The 17,146-nt window shown below is 43.1% G+C and overlaps 1 protein-coding gene across 1 annotated transcript; it reads right to left on the bottom strand.

Moving 5' to 3' along the window:
- Window positions 1-7,953: 7,953 nt before the first annotated feature.
- Window positions 7,954-10,655, bottom strand: LOC105052196 (putative receptor protein kinase ZmPK1). The gene has a single exon (XM_073245091.1). It carries the CDS (start codon window positions 10,607-10,609, stop codon window positions 8,207-8,209), a length of 2,403 nt encoding a protein of 800 aa, XP_073101192.1. The 5' UTR covers window positions 10,610-10,655; the 3' UTR covers window positions 7,954-8,206.
- Between the last annotated feature and the right edge of the window lie 6,491 nt (window positions 10,656-17,146).

Genomic DNA, 17,146 nt, shown 5'->3' with positions numbered 1-17,146 from the left:
GCAATCAACATCTTCATTCCACACTGCTCCATTGCCACCACCCTCCACCATTCCGATTGGGCTTACAAGGTCCAAGGCCGGCCCTTTCTCATCCAAGAGAGGTGGAGGATTCTTACCATCACAGGGAGGGTATCGAGGGATGAGTCTGCTCTTCGGAGCTACCATCTTACCTGCGAGCTAATGAAAATGATCCTACTATCGATTGAAGTCGAAGGGGAGGTCTCATCCTATTGATGAGATCATTGGATCTTCTTATGTTAGCCTCCTTGGGGTAAGTCTTCATCCTTCACATTTGCTTTTAGTTAATTTTTAGTAATGATCTAACTCTGATCTTCTTTTTCATATAGCTAGTGCATGATATCACCGCTCTCAATGAGGGCTTGAACGGTTGCAACTGAGTAAAGCTCTCCATGTTGGAGAGGCTTTGGGCCACCAAAGTCCAAGCCAAGGCAGTCGAGAAGGTGAAGGAGGCTACTGAACAGGCAAAGTGAGTTACCAAGGAGACCAAGAGGGCTGTGGGGGAGGAGGCTTCTAGGGCCAAGTTTGAGTTTGGAGCTGCCCGGGAGAAAGTTGGGACCATAGAGGGCCTTGTAGCAATCAAGTGCGGCACTAGAAGGGTTCTACATCAAAAGGTGGCCAAGTAGGAGGAGGTCTTGATGCTCGAGGAGGTAGCAATCAAGGCCACCAAAGATAGGGTAGAGCTCATCAATGCCACGATTGAGGAGGAGAAGACAAAGGCTGTCGCTGAGGCCAAGCTCAAAGGTATCGAAGAATACAAGGCCTCATGGGAGTTCAAGCTCAAAGTCACTGACGGTTCCTTGGTCGCTTATGTGTACGGCTTCAAGACTTACAAGAGGTGACTGAGTCGGATGGTTCCGAAGCTTGATCTAATTCACCTCCACCCTAGATATAGCAATGATAAGAGCGAAGGGTATTCATTGGATGAAGACGAACCCGAGGTGGATGAGGGCGGGACTACTCAAGCTAAAGCCAAAGCCCCATCCTCCAAGCCTACTCCTATCGAGGTCCTAGCCCTTGAGCCCGCTCCAACCAAAGATGAGACCCAGGACCCAGCTCCTGAACTTGCTCCCATCGAAGTTGAGGTTGAGACCCTAGCTTCTAATACCACTCCAGCTGAAGCTCAAGCCAATGTCATCATGCCTATGCCTGAGGACTGATCTTCTTTCCTTTTTGTACTTTGTTAAGTTTTGTGTCAAAAGACTCATGTAACAAACTTTTTTGAGTTCAGGATCTGTATAATAGTCCTTTGTTCTGGTCCTTTATTGTGTTTCTTTGTTTCAGTTTGTATTGTCTACACTTTGCCCAGATCCTTTGTTCTGTCTCCAAGGCAACTTGTTTTCTGGGTCTATCTTGTAATATATATACTTAAAACTATATTTCTACCCAAAAAAAACCTATATCATCAAAAAAAAAAATTAAAAATAATTATAAAAAACGAAAAAAAAAAAAAGACTTTGGCGTCAACGATGTCACCCTCGCCACATGCCGTCATCAGTGATGTGTGTGGGGAATTATTCTGGGGTCCACGTTCAAATTACGTCCAACCAAGCAAGTTTCCCTATCAATGGATAAGGGTCTACATGTAGGCCAGCTAGCATTGAGGGCCAAACTACCAGTTGTCATGCCAGACGACACCGATCGCCCAATAATTTTGAATCCAATGCAGGTGCTAAGAATCTGCATGAGTTTTAAAATACTTCAAAAGATCACGAGCCTCTCCTTGGCGTCAAGGACACAAAGTCACCACCCGACATATATGGATTTCTAAAACAATAACAGAACGACCGAAATTCACTTATTTTCTGGAGCTGTAGAACGACCAGAGGGTCACTTGAAGCATGCGATGTGCAAAGATTCTTGGTCGTAATCAAGGGAAAATGTAGGGTTATTGGGTGGGTCACCGCATGGGCTGAAGAACACTGGCCGTTTATTCTGAACCGCGTTGTTTAGAGTTGGGAATGCAAGAATATAGCTGGACAAATTGGCAATGAACATAGAAAGATACACATGTACTACATATGTCATCAAGAGTATGATTTATCACTTTTCTTTCCTGTGTTTCTGATGACACGTTTCACTAAACTGGGTAATTATGCAGAAGTCTTTGAAGGAAATTATGCCTTAAATTGCAAGCCAAAAGATTCAAAAAAGAGTTTATTGCATTTGGACTCGTAGTCCGAAAGCAAAAAAATTATAGGTGACCATGATACTAGGTATACTACATTAAATTGAGCATGTATCATTCTTTTTTTTCTTTTTTTTTTTTTTTTTTGAAGAAAGTGGAGATTAACGGTTTTGATCATTAGTCACCAGCAATTTATTGATGTAGAAGTATAATGTGCAGGTTCAGCCAAGTAGTACAGAGGAATGTACGGCATTGAACTCAGAGAAAATTTTCCTCTTCAGACAAACTATGAAGGGCGTCCAAAAGGTGGTAACCGAAATGAATTCTACAATATGCACCACTAATTAGATTATTGATTGAAATTTCCCTCGCTCTCTCCCTCTATTTCTCTGTGGCAATCTCCACTTTAGAATGAATTTCTATATGATCACTGATAATGGGGTATTGTTGGTTTATGAGATGGACCATGCGAGCCCTTTTAACAGTTTACATAGGCAGAATGTTCCATATGTCAAACCTTCATTTCTTCGGCCATTAGTTTATAGTCATAGAAGGGACCCCAGGTATAGTCCGGTTTCTAATAGATAGGCTATCTGGTTCACATTGGGACTCAGGTTCTAGGCTAGGCTCGAATTATTGGCCACAGCTTTTCTCCCTTTTAGATTTGATTGGGCTAGGTTTAAAAATCCATATCCAACCCAACTAAATAGTTGGGTACTGATTGGGAGCTCAAGTCCAATCTGCAGATTTTAGGTCAAGCATGGAGAACCCCGTTTCAGGTCTATGTGACCCAGTTGTCCCCATAGTATTTATGGATAATTTATGACACCAACTTGGGAAGCTAGTCCATTCAATCTGGTAAATAAATATAATGGGTGAAACAACTTTCAGCTCTAGGAACTGAAAAATATTAATCCAAAGTTATCATATCGATAAATAATTAGAAGATAATTACTACTAATAGCATCATTTACTCCTTGATAAGTGACATAACGTTTAGACATATTAATATTCAGACAAATTTAGAACAAAAGCCGGATACAAGCTCATAAGTAGCCTTTGCAGCTTTCTACATGGAATGCGTACATAGTCACCAAGACACAGTACTCTTTTTCAACAACAACAACAACAACAACAATAAAAGGACTAAGACACAATACTTGAAATCATATTAACGACTTCATGCCCAATTTACTGGAAAGGCGCTGCCCGGGAGTTTAGCTTGTCACTGGATAAATGAAGCATTTTGTCGGATGGATGTCTGGCCAGAACACCACCTCTCAAGATCCTTTCAGTACCATACGATGCAGCAGGAAGAAAAAAGAAATAAAACAAAAAAAAAAATAATCAAAATACGTGGATCAGCCACAAAAGGACTCGCCTCCACGGGATATGCAAACTCCACTATGAAAAAAAAAATTTACAAGAGGAGACCTCACCCTCATCCCTTGTACACCCAATTCTCTCTCACCTGAAGTTCCCCTCACAAAAGCTCTCTCTCTCTTGGAGACCCCCCTGAACCCCTGAAGAGCCTGACGACCGCTGTTCAGGAGCCTCCTGCTCCTCTCTCACAGCGCTCTCGTCTCTCTCTCTCTTCTCGAATTCGTACGGCTCCGCACGATGCGAAAAACCAAACCATCTCACTTCTCTGTTCGTCTCAGGCCCTTTTAAAGGGTTAAACAAAGCTTAAAACCTGATTAGAGAGGGATTAGGAGTCCTAAATAAGCCAAATCAGCATCCCAGACCGTCAGATCAAGACCGGGAGCCACGTGGGCCGTTGGATCGCCTCCGATCCATGGAATAGTGCCGTGGACCGCGAGAAACGCGTGGAAAATGCCCACGCGGTCCACAGACCTCGCCGTGGACCGCCCGGTCCACGGTGGACTGGGGCAAGGGGGCCAGCAGGCCGTTGGCCTGGGCCGGCCCGCACGCGCGGGCCTGGGCCGCGCCTGCACGCGGGCCAGCGCGCGCCTGGGCCGCGCGCCCGACTGGGCCGTGCACCCTCCGGGGCCGCGCGCCCCGCTGGGCCGCGCGCCCGCCTGGGCCGCGGGCCTGGGTCGGGCGTCGGGCCTGGGTCTTGCATCCCACGCGGGCCTGGGTCGCGCATCCCGCGCGCCGCCGCCGGTCGCCGGCGATCCTCCATCGCCTCGATTCTCGTGCCGACTTCAAAAGCTCGTATCTCCTCCATCCGAGCTCCGTTTCGGGTGATCTTGATCTCGTTGGACTCCATTTTTTGCCGCGAACCTCACTGTGGGCTCAATGTGGGCTGAATCTCGAAGCATCAAATCCTAACAATCTCCACCTCGACTCGATATTCGGCCTCCTCCAAACTTCGAGAGCTTCTGGATCTCCTCGCCCCCATGCCCTGGGGCAATCGCCTGCTGATCATGGATGGGCAAACATGGGAGTCGAGCCAGGCTGCTCGATCCCATCTCTATCGTATGCTGTGCTCCTCTTGACCTGAGACCTACTCGGGGCATCATCCTACGGCAATAGGAATCTTACCTTGCGACGTCGCCTCTCGTCCTCCCGAGTCTCCTGTCTCGTGCCCGATCCGCCTCCTGGAGCTCCACCTCGCTCTGGGCTCCACCTGGCTCCCGATGCTCCACCTCGCACTGGGCTCCCTGCCAGGTAATAATGTCCTCTGCTCCCCTTCTTCTCCTCCAGCACAATCTTATTGCCGCGTAGCACCCTCAGGATTCCTCCACCAGCTACCGTCCTGTAGCCTCTCGAATCCAGTCTGCTAAGTGAGATAAGATTCCGTCTGAAATCGGGTATGTATCGGACCTCTCCCAATCTCCTCACTGCACCGTCATGTGTACTCCAGCTAACCGTCCCAATGCCTCTGATCGCACAGCTCGATCCATCCGGCAGATATACAGTGCCCTCACTGTTCTCTAGGGAGTCAAGCTGCTCCTCTCTGCAACACACATGATAGGGGCATGCAGAATCTAATATCCACTGCTGGGAAGAAGTAGATACCTCATCAGATATCTCAAAGACATCTCCATCTAAATCACTGCCGGCCGTCGCTACAGCAGCCACCGTCCGATTTTTCAGTTGAGGGCAATCTCTGACTAGATGCCCCAACTCCTCACACCGGTAACACCTGATTTTGCTCAAGTCCCTCCTGGACTTAGACCGTCCTCGTTGCGATCTCCTGTCGCTCCGTCTACCGCCTCCTGCACCTCCAGAAGCCACCAAAGCTGAGCTATCGACACCTGAGCTCGAAGCTGGGTTCTCCCTCCTGAGAACCTCATTCTGGAGTATCGCCGCGGTGACCTCGTCCATCTTGATAGTGCTCTTCCCCGCTAGAAGAGCAGTCACCAAGGACTCGTACGAAGAGGGAAGCGATGCCAGCAAAACCAGCGCCCTGATCTTCTCCTCAACATTCTCGCCAATGCTGAGAAGGTCGGTGAGGATCTTCTGGAAGTGGCTCAAATGCTCCTGCACGCTCTGTCCCTCAGTCATCCGTAGTTGGTAAAATTACCTCCAGAGGAAAAGAGTATTGGTGAGAGACTTCGCCATGTACAACTCCTCGAGCTTCGACCACAGCACCGTCGGGGAAGTCTCGCTCAGCACATGGATCACCACCTCATCCGTCAGGTACATACGGATGGTACTCACCGCCTACATCTGTAGCCGTTTCCAATCCCGCACCTCCATGGTGGTCGGCTTCTCATCACACAAGAGAGCATCGATCAACCCCTGTTGGATGAGCACGTCCTTCACCCTTGCCTGCCACAAGGGGAATTGCTCTTACCATCGAACTTGTTGATCTCCATCTTGATTGTTCCTGTTTTCTCCATCTTCAGTCTTGCTCACCACCACTGCAATCTGCGTCCTTGTACCACCTTGCTCTGATACCACTTGTTGGGTGGATGTCGGGCCAGGATACTACCTCCCAAGATCCTTTCAGTACCACGCGATGCAGCAGGAAGAAAGAAGAAACAAAACAAAAGAAAAAATAATCAAAATACGTGGATCAGCCACAAAATGGCTCGCCTCCACGGGGCATGCAAACTCTACTATGAAAAAAAAATTTTGCAAGAGGAGACCTCACCCTCAACCCTTGTACACCCAATTCTCTCTCACCTGAAGTTCCCCTCACAAAAGCTCTCTCTCTCTCTTGGAGACCCCCCTGAACCCCTGAAGAGCCTGACGATCGCTGTCCAGGAGCCTCCTGCTCCTCTCTCACAGCGCTCTCACCTCTCTCTCTTCTCGGATTCGTACGGCTCCGTACGATGCGAAAAACCAAACCATCTCACTTCTCTATTCGTCTCAGGCCCTTTTAAAGGGTTAAACAAGGCTTAAAACCTGATTAGAGAAAGATTAAGAGTCCTAAACAAGCCAAATCAGCGTCCCAGACCGTCGGATCAAGATCGGGAGCCACGTGGGCCATTGGATCGTACTCCGGTCTATGGAATAGTGCCGTGGACCCTGAAAAATGTGTGGGAAACGCCCATGCGGTCCACAGACCTCGTCGTGGACCGTCCGGTCCACGGTGGACCGGGGCAAGGGGGCCAGCAGGCCGCTGGCCTGGGCCGGCCCACGCGCGCCCTCCTGGGCCGCACGCCCGCCTGGGCCTCGGGCCTGGGTCGCGCGTCCCACGCAGGCCTGGGTCGCGCGTCCCACGCACCGCTGCCGTCCGCCGCCGGTCGTCGGCGGTCCTCCACCGCCTCGATTCTCGTGCCGACTTCAAAAGCTCGTATCTCCTCCATCCGAGCTCTGTTTCGGGTGATCTTGATCTCGTTGGACTCCATTTTTCGCCGCGAACCTCGTTGTGGGCTCAATGTGGGCTGAATCTCGAGGCATCAAATCCTAATACATTTGGACTACGGATTCTATGGATGGCCTTTTGCTTCTCTCCTCTTCAAGGCATCGGACTGCTATCACCACCATCATCAATACTTGCTTGCTATTGAATTGTCCATCTAATCTGGAATCAACGAAGTCTCCAATCCATGAATCATGTCCACTCTCCAAGTTCTCTTTGAGCAACCCAAGCGACCTCCTCAATACCATCTCGACCTCCTCCCCTCTACCTATTTTCCATTCTGAAACTCTAACCCCCTTCACTAACTCGAGAAGCACGACTCTATAGCTATAGACATCAACCTTCCCAATGATTGGAAGGCTGGAAGCCCACTCTAGAGCAATGTAACCTCTCGTCCCTTGGATACGTGATAAGTTGCGCCCAGATCCACCTCTATTTAACAGTTTGGCCTCAGTTTTTATCCCTTTTGGATTTTATTGTGCTACGGTTTTAAAATCCATACCCAACCCAACTAAAAGGTTGAGAACAGATTAGAGCCTCGTGTCCAATTTACAGATTTTAGGTCAGGTATGGTGGAACGCATTTTGGGTCTATGTGACCCAGTTGTCCCCCTAGTATTGAGGGATAATTTGTCACCCCAACCGGGAAAGCTAGTCCATTCAATTTGGTAAATAATAAGATAATTACAATGGTTGAAACCACCTTCAGCTCTGGAAACGGAAAAAGTTTAATCGAAAGTTATCATGTTGGTAAATAATTAGAAGATAATGACTACTATAATCTTCATTTATTCCTTGTTAACTGATACAAAGTTTAGATATATTAATGTTCAAACAAGTTTACAAGCAGGAGAACAAACATTGGATACAAGCTTATAATTTGCCTTATAGCTTCCTACATGATATGAAATGCGTGCATACTCATCGAAGACACAGAGAAATTATTAGTTAAAATAGATCTACTACAACATATACCGTACACCACCCAATAACAAAATAGCAATCCATCCAAAAAGATGGACTTTTTTCCATTCAAAATACTAAAAGTAAACACCTTTTATTAAAAATTTTCAATCAAATATGGATAACAGTGCAGCTTTTTTAAATAATACATGATATGCTGGTTTATTATTGAATAGTATAAAATATACGTGGTAGAACTGTTTTAATCAATAATTTCTCCAAAACACATTACTACTTCTCAACAACAATAATAACAACAACAACAACAACAACGAGCTAAGATACGTTACTTGAAATTATATTGATGACTTCATGCCCAACTTATTGGAAAAATGCTGCACGGGAGTTTAGCTTGTCATCCGATAAAAGAAGCATTTGGACTATAGATTCCATGGATGGCCTCTTGCTTCTCTCCTCTTCGAGGCACCGGACTGCTATTGCCACCATCATCAATACTTGCTTGCTATTGAATTGTCCATCTAATCTGGAATCTACAAAGTCCCCAATCCATGAATCATATCCACTCTCCAAGTTCTCTTTGAGCAACCCAAGTGACCTCCTCAATACCATCTCTACCTCCTCCCCTCTACCTATTTTCCATTGTGAAACTCTAACCCCCTTCACTAACTCGAGAAGCACGACTCCATAGCTATAGACATCAACCTTCCCAGTGATTGGAAGACTGGAAGCCCACTCTGGAGCAATGTAACCTCTCGTCCCTTGGATACGTGATAAGTTGCGCCCAGATCCACCTCTATTTAACAGTTTGGCCAGTCCAAAGTCTGCAATCTTGGGCTCAAAATCACGACCCAACAATATATTCTCAGGCTTTATATCACAGTGGATGACCCACTCCAGGCACTCGTGATGAAGATAGGCTAATCCTTTTGCCACCCCCACCGCAATTTTAAACCTCTCGCTCCATCTTAGAATGCTAGCGGAGCCATTACCATAAAATAAAACCTTGTCCAATGAACCATTCTCCGCGAACTCGGAAACTAGGAGCCTGTGTGAGCGTTCTGAGCAAAATCCCCACATTCTCACCAAATTCATGTGGTATATTCTCCCTATGAGACTCAGTTCGGCGTGGAATTCCTCTTCTCCTTGGATCACATCCTCCAACATCTTGACCGCCGCCATCCTCTCATCATCCAAGACTCCCTTGTACACGGCTCCTGACCCTCCTCTCCCGACCTCTTCTTGGAAGTTTCGAGTAGCCTTTTTCAGCTCTTTGTAAGTGAATCTTCGAAATTGAGTAGACATAGCCTTATATCCTTCCTCCATGGGGGCTGACTGCTTGTCCCTCCTGAACATAAACCACCAACCAAATATCACAAAAAGAAGCTCTATTACAAAAAATGCTGATATGAACCAATAGAAATAGGCCCAATTTTTTCCCCCGATACCGATGCCATGCGGTACTTCTGTGAGATTGCAAACAAGCTCATGCCCTTGAAGACAAGAAGATAGTTTTGAGGTGTCTACACATCGGGGAAATTTTATGTATATGTTGTTATCGACGCCTGGATGACTTCTTCCATTATGGAGAGCAGTCTTTGGATAACATTTCCCACTTTCCTTCTTATATCCGAACGCTTCGCACGAACGGTCCACTTTGCAAATCTTCCTGCAAGCCCTGAATGACAGGGAAGGAGTGCAATTGACATCAGACCCCCAGAAATCCGTGTGGGGAAGCTCGAAAAATTTAACTTGATGAGATTTGTGGCAGTTGATGTCGTATTTGCGCTTGCAACCCTTGCTCCAATCACTCGGGTCGTTCACTTCAAAACCAGGAGGACACGTACAGTGGGGTGTGGGCGTGTAGACACAGATTCCATTCCTACCACACAACGAATGCACCAGACAAGCCGATGAAAGAGCAACCCATGAAATCGACCACATCTCCGTCGACTCGTTCCAGCTGTACAGCCTAAGATTACCATCATAATCCAGAGTCAGCCTCCTCCTGATCCCCGGACCCAAGTCCGAAGCTCTGATTGTCAAGTTATCACTGGACACGAACTTTCCCATGTCATCAAGGACTGCAGATCTGCTACTGTTGTAGCCTGATCTGCCATCATCCCACACTATATGATCAGGATCAGGCCAGTAGATGCTATCAAATTCAGGTGTATCATATATGAGTATCAAAACATAATCGATATCAAAATAAAATTTGTAGTGGCCTGAAGATAGTAATCCATCAGCAGCAGCGGACACCAAACTAGAATTTTTATTGAATACCTGGTTAGGGAGAAGAGTATCAGTGGGATAATCAAAGCTTTGCCATAGAACTTTACCATCTTTATCCTTTACAACAAGATTCCCAGTATCGAGAAGCTGCGCTTGATCTCGAGTTGAGCTGATGTTGGTGCTCCAAATGACGGTGTCGTCGTAGTCGGTTAGAACCAAGTTCCCATTCTCGCGCATCGTAACTCTGGACCCATGACCATTCACAGGGCGGTCGCGATTCGCCGTCCACACGACAGTCTTATTCTTGGAGTTTAAGAACCAGATGGAGAAGGTGAAAGCATTCGTGCCAACTTCGTAGAAGCCACATGCGAATGACTTGTCTTGTGAGATGAGGATGTCTGAGTCATCCTCCACAGAAAGGAAAGAATGGCTTGTCAGAGAGATCGTAGGTGCTGGAGATGCAAAAGAAAGGACAAGCAGGAAGACGAGAAAGAGAGGAATGACGATGGTAGACATGGTAGGATTTCTCATAGCCGAGAATTTGAATGGAGCTACAAACAAGAAAAGGGAAAGCAGCACATCCCCTTTCTTTTGGGTCTGATATCCTATATTATAGTTGCTGGACCTTGAATTATTGTTGGCCCCAGATTCGTCGGCCTAGGAATGCTATTGTTGGCCCCAGATTCACGTGGCGGACAAGAGCATCAACCGACAAATCCCGCGAGACCGTCGGTGAAATCCATCGATGGAGGAGAGGGGTGCGGATGAAATCGTATCGGTACTCCCACAAATCACATAGGGTCGCACAGGGTGCAGGAGGTGCTCGGGATGGTGCCGCAGGGGGTGGGGTGAAGGGATAGGGGCTCAGGTTCGTTGGAGTCGGGGGAGGGAAGAAGAGGGGATGGCGGTGGGATAGGGCCGCAGAGGGTGTAGGGGACGATCGCGCAGGGTGCAAGAGGTGCTCGGGTGGTGCAGGAGGGTGGGAGGAGGCATGGACGATTAGCGTACGGTGCCGGAGGTATGACGACTGAGGGGGGTGCCGGAGGTGTGACGGCCGAGGGTGGGGGGAGGGGTGTGGCGTGCGAGAGAAAGAGAAGGAAGGAAAAAAAAATAAAAATAATAATAAAAAAAATAATAATAATAAGTATTAAAAAATAATAATAAATTAATTATTTAAATAAAAAATAATTTTTTCATATAATAATTTTTATCATTAAAAAAAATAAATAAATAGTTTAAAATACTAAACTAATAATAAGGGTTACTAGTAATCTAATTGTCATATTAAATATGTCAATCAAGATTTCTAGTAATTTTCCTGTAACATTACCTACATGTATCAAATATAGTAATTAACATTACTGATAATCTATCCAAATTACAGGTAATTCAGATTATCAGGTAATCCAAATTACCACTGTCTGACAATGCACTAAATACAATCTAAGAGCTATACAAATAGATGTATCATAGAGGATGGAGTGCTTTGAAATATGTGTATGTGAATAAATGATAGACAATAGAGAAGTTGTAATCCAACAGGATCGCTGAACTTGATGTGGATCACTTTGGCCATTATGGATAGAGTTGGAAAGAGTTAAGAGCAAGATCTATAATATTAGAAAGTCAAGTCATAAGCTAAACTTTTTAGTCTATAATTTACTTATACAATATTCAATTTCGATGATCTGTTTTTAAAAAAATCGGATAATTTTTTAAGTTCTACAATATAATGCGGTCTTGGAAGAAGACAGTGCCCCTAATGATCCAACCCAAAGGATTGAACGTTTTGAGATATATACAAATAGATAGACGTTAGAGGACTACATAGATAGATGGATGATAGACGACAAAGTGTTTTAAAATCTATGAGAGTGGACGTGGAAGATGAAATACTTTCAGAGCTATTCAATTGGATATATGATAGATGATGGAGTACTACAAGATCTATGCATGTGAATGAATAATAAAAGATAGAGTGCTTTAAGATCTACATAGACAGATGAATGATAAAGGATGGAATACTTTGAGATCACGTGAAAGCCACAAGCCGAATCAAGATTATTTTTATTTTTTCACCCTGTTAATGCTATTAAGAACTATTGCAGAAGATTTCTGACTATGGCAAGAGATGGCTGGAAAGAGCTGGAGACCACCAGAGCAGTGTCCCTGCAAAATAAGTCCCGATCGAAGTTGGCTCTGATGGAGACCCTCCGACAGTTAAATCAAAAATCTGGTATAACAGAGGAGAAAGAGGGAGAATCACAAGAGAGCACAAGTATGGTGAGTACGTGCTCACCTAGGGATCTCTTCTTTATCTCTATTTATAGGGGCATTGAGGTTGAGAACCCTTGAACAGCAAGTCATGCAAGGTCATTTGATGATGTTGGGCCGTACGGGTCATGTCACGCATTCCATTGGCAAGTGGACTTTATCCGACGCACAATCGATAGGGAAGGTGACGTGATGCAGACTTAACAGGCGCTTAGGCGGCAAGTGGAATAGTGCAGTAAGATGATGTGTCCTGACCCGATATGTTTAGACAAAAATCATAATTAGTCCTTCAACCTGTACCTTAGATGAATGACTATTGTCCGATGCCCGATTCTTCCCCTGATGCCGAAGTCTGGAGGCCAACAGAAGCCTCTATTATTAAATGGAGAGCATCGGCCAGGAGGGAGGATCGGTCGGTCTGCCCGGACTCACCCATCTATTAGTTGGTGATGGTCGAGATCAGCGGTCAGAATGCAGACACCGGAGGGCTCTCTATGAGGTCCTATTCAGACGTGGGGAGGGTCAGAAAGATGAGGCTTGTCCCTCCTAGAAGACTAGGTCGTTCCATTGTATGGGGGTCAAGGTAATAAGAGCCAATCTTTCTGGAATGATAGGTTATAATAGTAAAGAATTCGGAGTTCGATTAGGAGTAAGGATCGGCTCAGAATCCTCAGGGATGACGCCAAAGCTGAGCTTTCCTTAGCCTCGAGCCCGATGTTCGGGTGGCCCAGTATGCGTGTGTTCCTTAAGAGCCCCCTCTTCCCTCCCATTAATGGGAGGGGCAAAGGTCAAATGAAGGGGGATGGAAAGTCATTCCGATCGTGTTCGATCATACAGAACTGCAAGGAGCACCTTTAAATGGCTCCGACGGCAAATGTTCTTCTAGCTGGCTCACAGTCTAGCCATGGAGAGGGAGGTGATGTGACATGTGATGTGATATGGGCCCAACTTGTCATGTAGTCAGTCTAGCCAGTTCGCATCACCATGGATGATTGGACTGTCATATGCCGGCAGTACGAGGATCCGGCATATCATGTTACATATCTAAACTTTTTTTTAGAGTTTAATGACTAAATTATTTATTCTTAAATTAAATTTATTATCTACTAGTTTGACTGATAATTTTACAGAGACGATGTGTCCAGAATGTGGCAAATCAATCGAGACAGATCATGCCGTATTGTGGGGGTTCGAGATCATTCGCTCGTCACATGGAGCGCATGGTAGGTAATTTTTAATTTTTAGTTAGCATATAATTCTCTAGTTATTTAAAATTTTTTTAATTAATTCTCAAATGATAGAGAAATGCTGAGAGTGGCGAGCTTCTTGGTAGGATCGATATCTACCAACGGACCCATCAGCGACGGTCGGAGGAGTGGACGACAGGGAGCCAGGAGCTCTTTATAAGTTTTTTCAATTATTTTTCATTCATAGTCTGATTTTTATTAAAAAATTAAAATAACTCTAATTTTAATTTTTAGGATCGTATGACAGACATGAGATCCCAGCCTACCTCTGTGGCTCAACTGTACCCACAGATGATGAGATCTGTGATCAAATGCTCGGTACGAGATCCTGTTATGTTAGGAGTCTAGGGTATGGGATCACTGCTCCCTCATCCTCACGCTCATCTAGGGTTGACATCTATTCTGCATGTGAGGCTCGACTGACGGAGGTGCAGAGGTAGGCTATCGAGGATCGATAGCAGGCTGTCATATATCGACAGCAGACTATCATAGATCGACAGCAGGTTGAGCACCGAGCTCAAGAGTTGGCTGCACGTATCGATGAGTATCAACAGCTCCAGATCCAGATGATGGAGTGGATGGTGCAGATGGAGCAGACGATACAGCTGATGAGACAGCAATAGACCGGTCCGAGCTCCGTCGAGCGCTCCCCGTCCCTAGCTCGTTCTCCATATGCTGATATTAACGGCTTATTGATGTACTTTTTTTTATTTCAAATCTCTTATAATTTTAATTTAATATAATAAAATAATAAAATTTATTTATCAATTTATTATATAAATTTTTTATTTTAATTTTTTTAATTTATAAAAAATATTATACTTATAAATTAAAAATATATATTCATAAATTTTTTTCAAAAAATATGACTAAATTATTAGCGATGGAATTTTTCATGATGAAATAATCATCGCAAAAAATATTTTACTAACATAATTTAATTTTTTAATAAATATATAATTAACAATGATAGAAAATTTTTTATCGTAAATAATTATTAGCGACGTAAATGTTCGTCGCAAATTGAATTATTTACGATGTAATTTTTTATTGCTAATACTATTCAATTTTATTTCTTAAAAATTTTTTTATTAAATTAATAGCGATGAAACTTTTTCATTGTAAAAAATATTTTTTGCGACGTAAACTTTTAGTCGCTAAAACTTTGAAATTAATAGCGACGAAAATATTTTCATCGCTATTAATTTTTTATTTATTAGCGACGGTATAATTCGTTGCAAATATCTTTTTTTATGATTAAATTTTTATCTTTTATTTTTAACGACGAAAAATATTCGTCACAAATATCTTTTATTAGCGATGAATTTTTTTTTCATCGTAAAATATTATCAACGACGGAATTATTGGCGATGAAAAATTAGCGATAAAATTTTCATCGTTAATATCTATTAGCAATAAAAATCTGTTATTAATGATGAAAATTTTTCATCGCTAATAACATGTTTTGTTGTAGTGAGTGGCGCAATCGGACGATATGACCTGGTAGATTTACATGGAGGAATGACGAGGGTGCCTTCCAGCTTGGACCTCAGGTCTCCAGATAGGAGACGATCATCCGATGCTTGGCCTTTGCCTGAAGTAGCTGAGAAGATATCCGATCGCAGTCGGATTACTGAAGTTTACCCAAGGCCCTTTGGCTGCCAGAATTGGCCATCAGATTAGAATCCAAAAGTCGGAATCGGCCTGATCTCAAAAAAGAGTTTGGACCACGGCAAGGAGGCCGGGTGACCTTTAATTCTTAAATAGTATATCCACTATGAGGATTGGATTAACTGAGACGATATGGATTCCATGGAGATCGATTTCGCCATGACATCAATGAGGACATACTTCAATCCAGGTGTGATACCCATCTCCAATAAGAACCATATAGATGACTGGATCGTATTGTAAAGAAAATAAAAATTTGATGACTAATTAATTTTTTAAATCTAAATATAATTAATTTAAATTTAAATATATATTTCTATAATTTTAGAAGAAAAAAATCAAATCCACCATTAATTATCAATTCGACGGCTTAATGTCTTCTTGAGGCCACAGTGGTGCCGTCATCGTTTGCAAAAGATGCTTGTGTTTCTATCAAAAAAAAAAAAAAAAAGGGATTCTCATGTTGGAGCCCTGGGTTGCAGCTGCGTCGTTATCACAGCAACCATTCGTTTGAAATGGAGAACGTCATTTTCCATGCCAATAGTAGTCAAGGAGACGAGCCACAATCATCCATTCTCTAGGTGAAGTGGCAGTGACGCGGGACCTATCTACCGTTCAAAACAGACACGGATCTTGATTCTTCCAATTTCTCGGCATACTTATTACCATCTTGCAACGAAAGTTAATGGTTTCATAAACTTCGTCTTCGTTCAAATCTTATGGAGAATGCATGAAGTAAATCATATTATTGCATTGGGTCATGGAAGTGCGGTCACGTTCAAAAGCACGAAAACGCGGTCCTGTTCAAAAGCACATGTCGAAATGAAAACATTGTTATTTTCTACGAAGGCCATTAATGTCAAAAAAAAAAAAACAAAGCAACGCTAGCGCAGGACTCCGAGCATTCAATTCAACCGTTTTTAACACTTCAAAACTATCCCAGTACACCGTGAACCATAGTTAGAGAGTTGAACGATATTTAGCCGCAGCCTTTCACGTGCGCTAATAAGTTACCCGTGCTACAGGATAGGTGAAATTAAATAATAAAAAAATATTTGATAAATATATAATAATAATTTAAAAGAAATAATAATTTTAAGTTGAAATTATACCGTTTAGCATTAAAAAAAAATTATCTGAATTCTACCTGTTATTTTTGATAGTATATTATCATTCAATACAGAATAGATAATTTATCCAATATCATAATAAATGATTTTACACATCAATTATAACACATCTAACATGTCACATATGGCCACCTTTGATCACCGTAAGTTAAAAAATCAAGAAACACATTATCAATTTTCATCCGCAAGGACTTCTCCACCCAAACTACAAAAAGAGTATACAAAAATTTTTTAAAAAATTATTCAAATATAAAAATTTTATAATGTAATAAAAATCAAAATAAAGAAAAAAGATGCATATATAGCTATAAAAATTAGAGTATCTTGATCTTAATTTTTCAACGGCAAGATTATTGGTGTCTTTATGTACATATAGTGTGATGTAATTAATATGTATATTTTACTTAAATGGAAAAGAAGGGATGCATAAAAAAAATATGTTATCACATCGTGCTTGATAATTATTTTCTGAGAGTGATTTCCAGAGAAAATTCATGCTGTATTTTTTTTCAGAAGTTAAAAATTTGTTATTTTAAAAATATTGTATATTGTCCCATCAAAATTCATCTTCTTTAAAAATGTTGGTTACTTTAAAGTTATATACATTATCATTAAAATTCTATGAACCAAGCAAATTTAAAAATTATAGATGCCGTTGAGAATTTTTTTGTATGATAGTGGGAAGAGTGAATCGATCACATCTTCCATCAGTTGTAAGATTGATCACAGGGACTCCAATCAATTAT

The sequence above is a fragment of the Elaeis guineensis genome, chromosome 10 (genome assembly GCF_000442705.2).
Source record: "Elaeis guineensis isolate ETL-2024a chromosome 10, EG11, whole genome shotgun sequence".
In the NCBI taxonomy this organism is placed as follows: domain Eukaryota; kingdom Viridiplantae; phylum Streptophyta; class Magnoliopsida; order Arecales; family Arecaceae; genus Elaeis; species Elaeis guineensis.
This window is presented reverse-complemented; position numbering and strand designations above follow the sequence as displayed.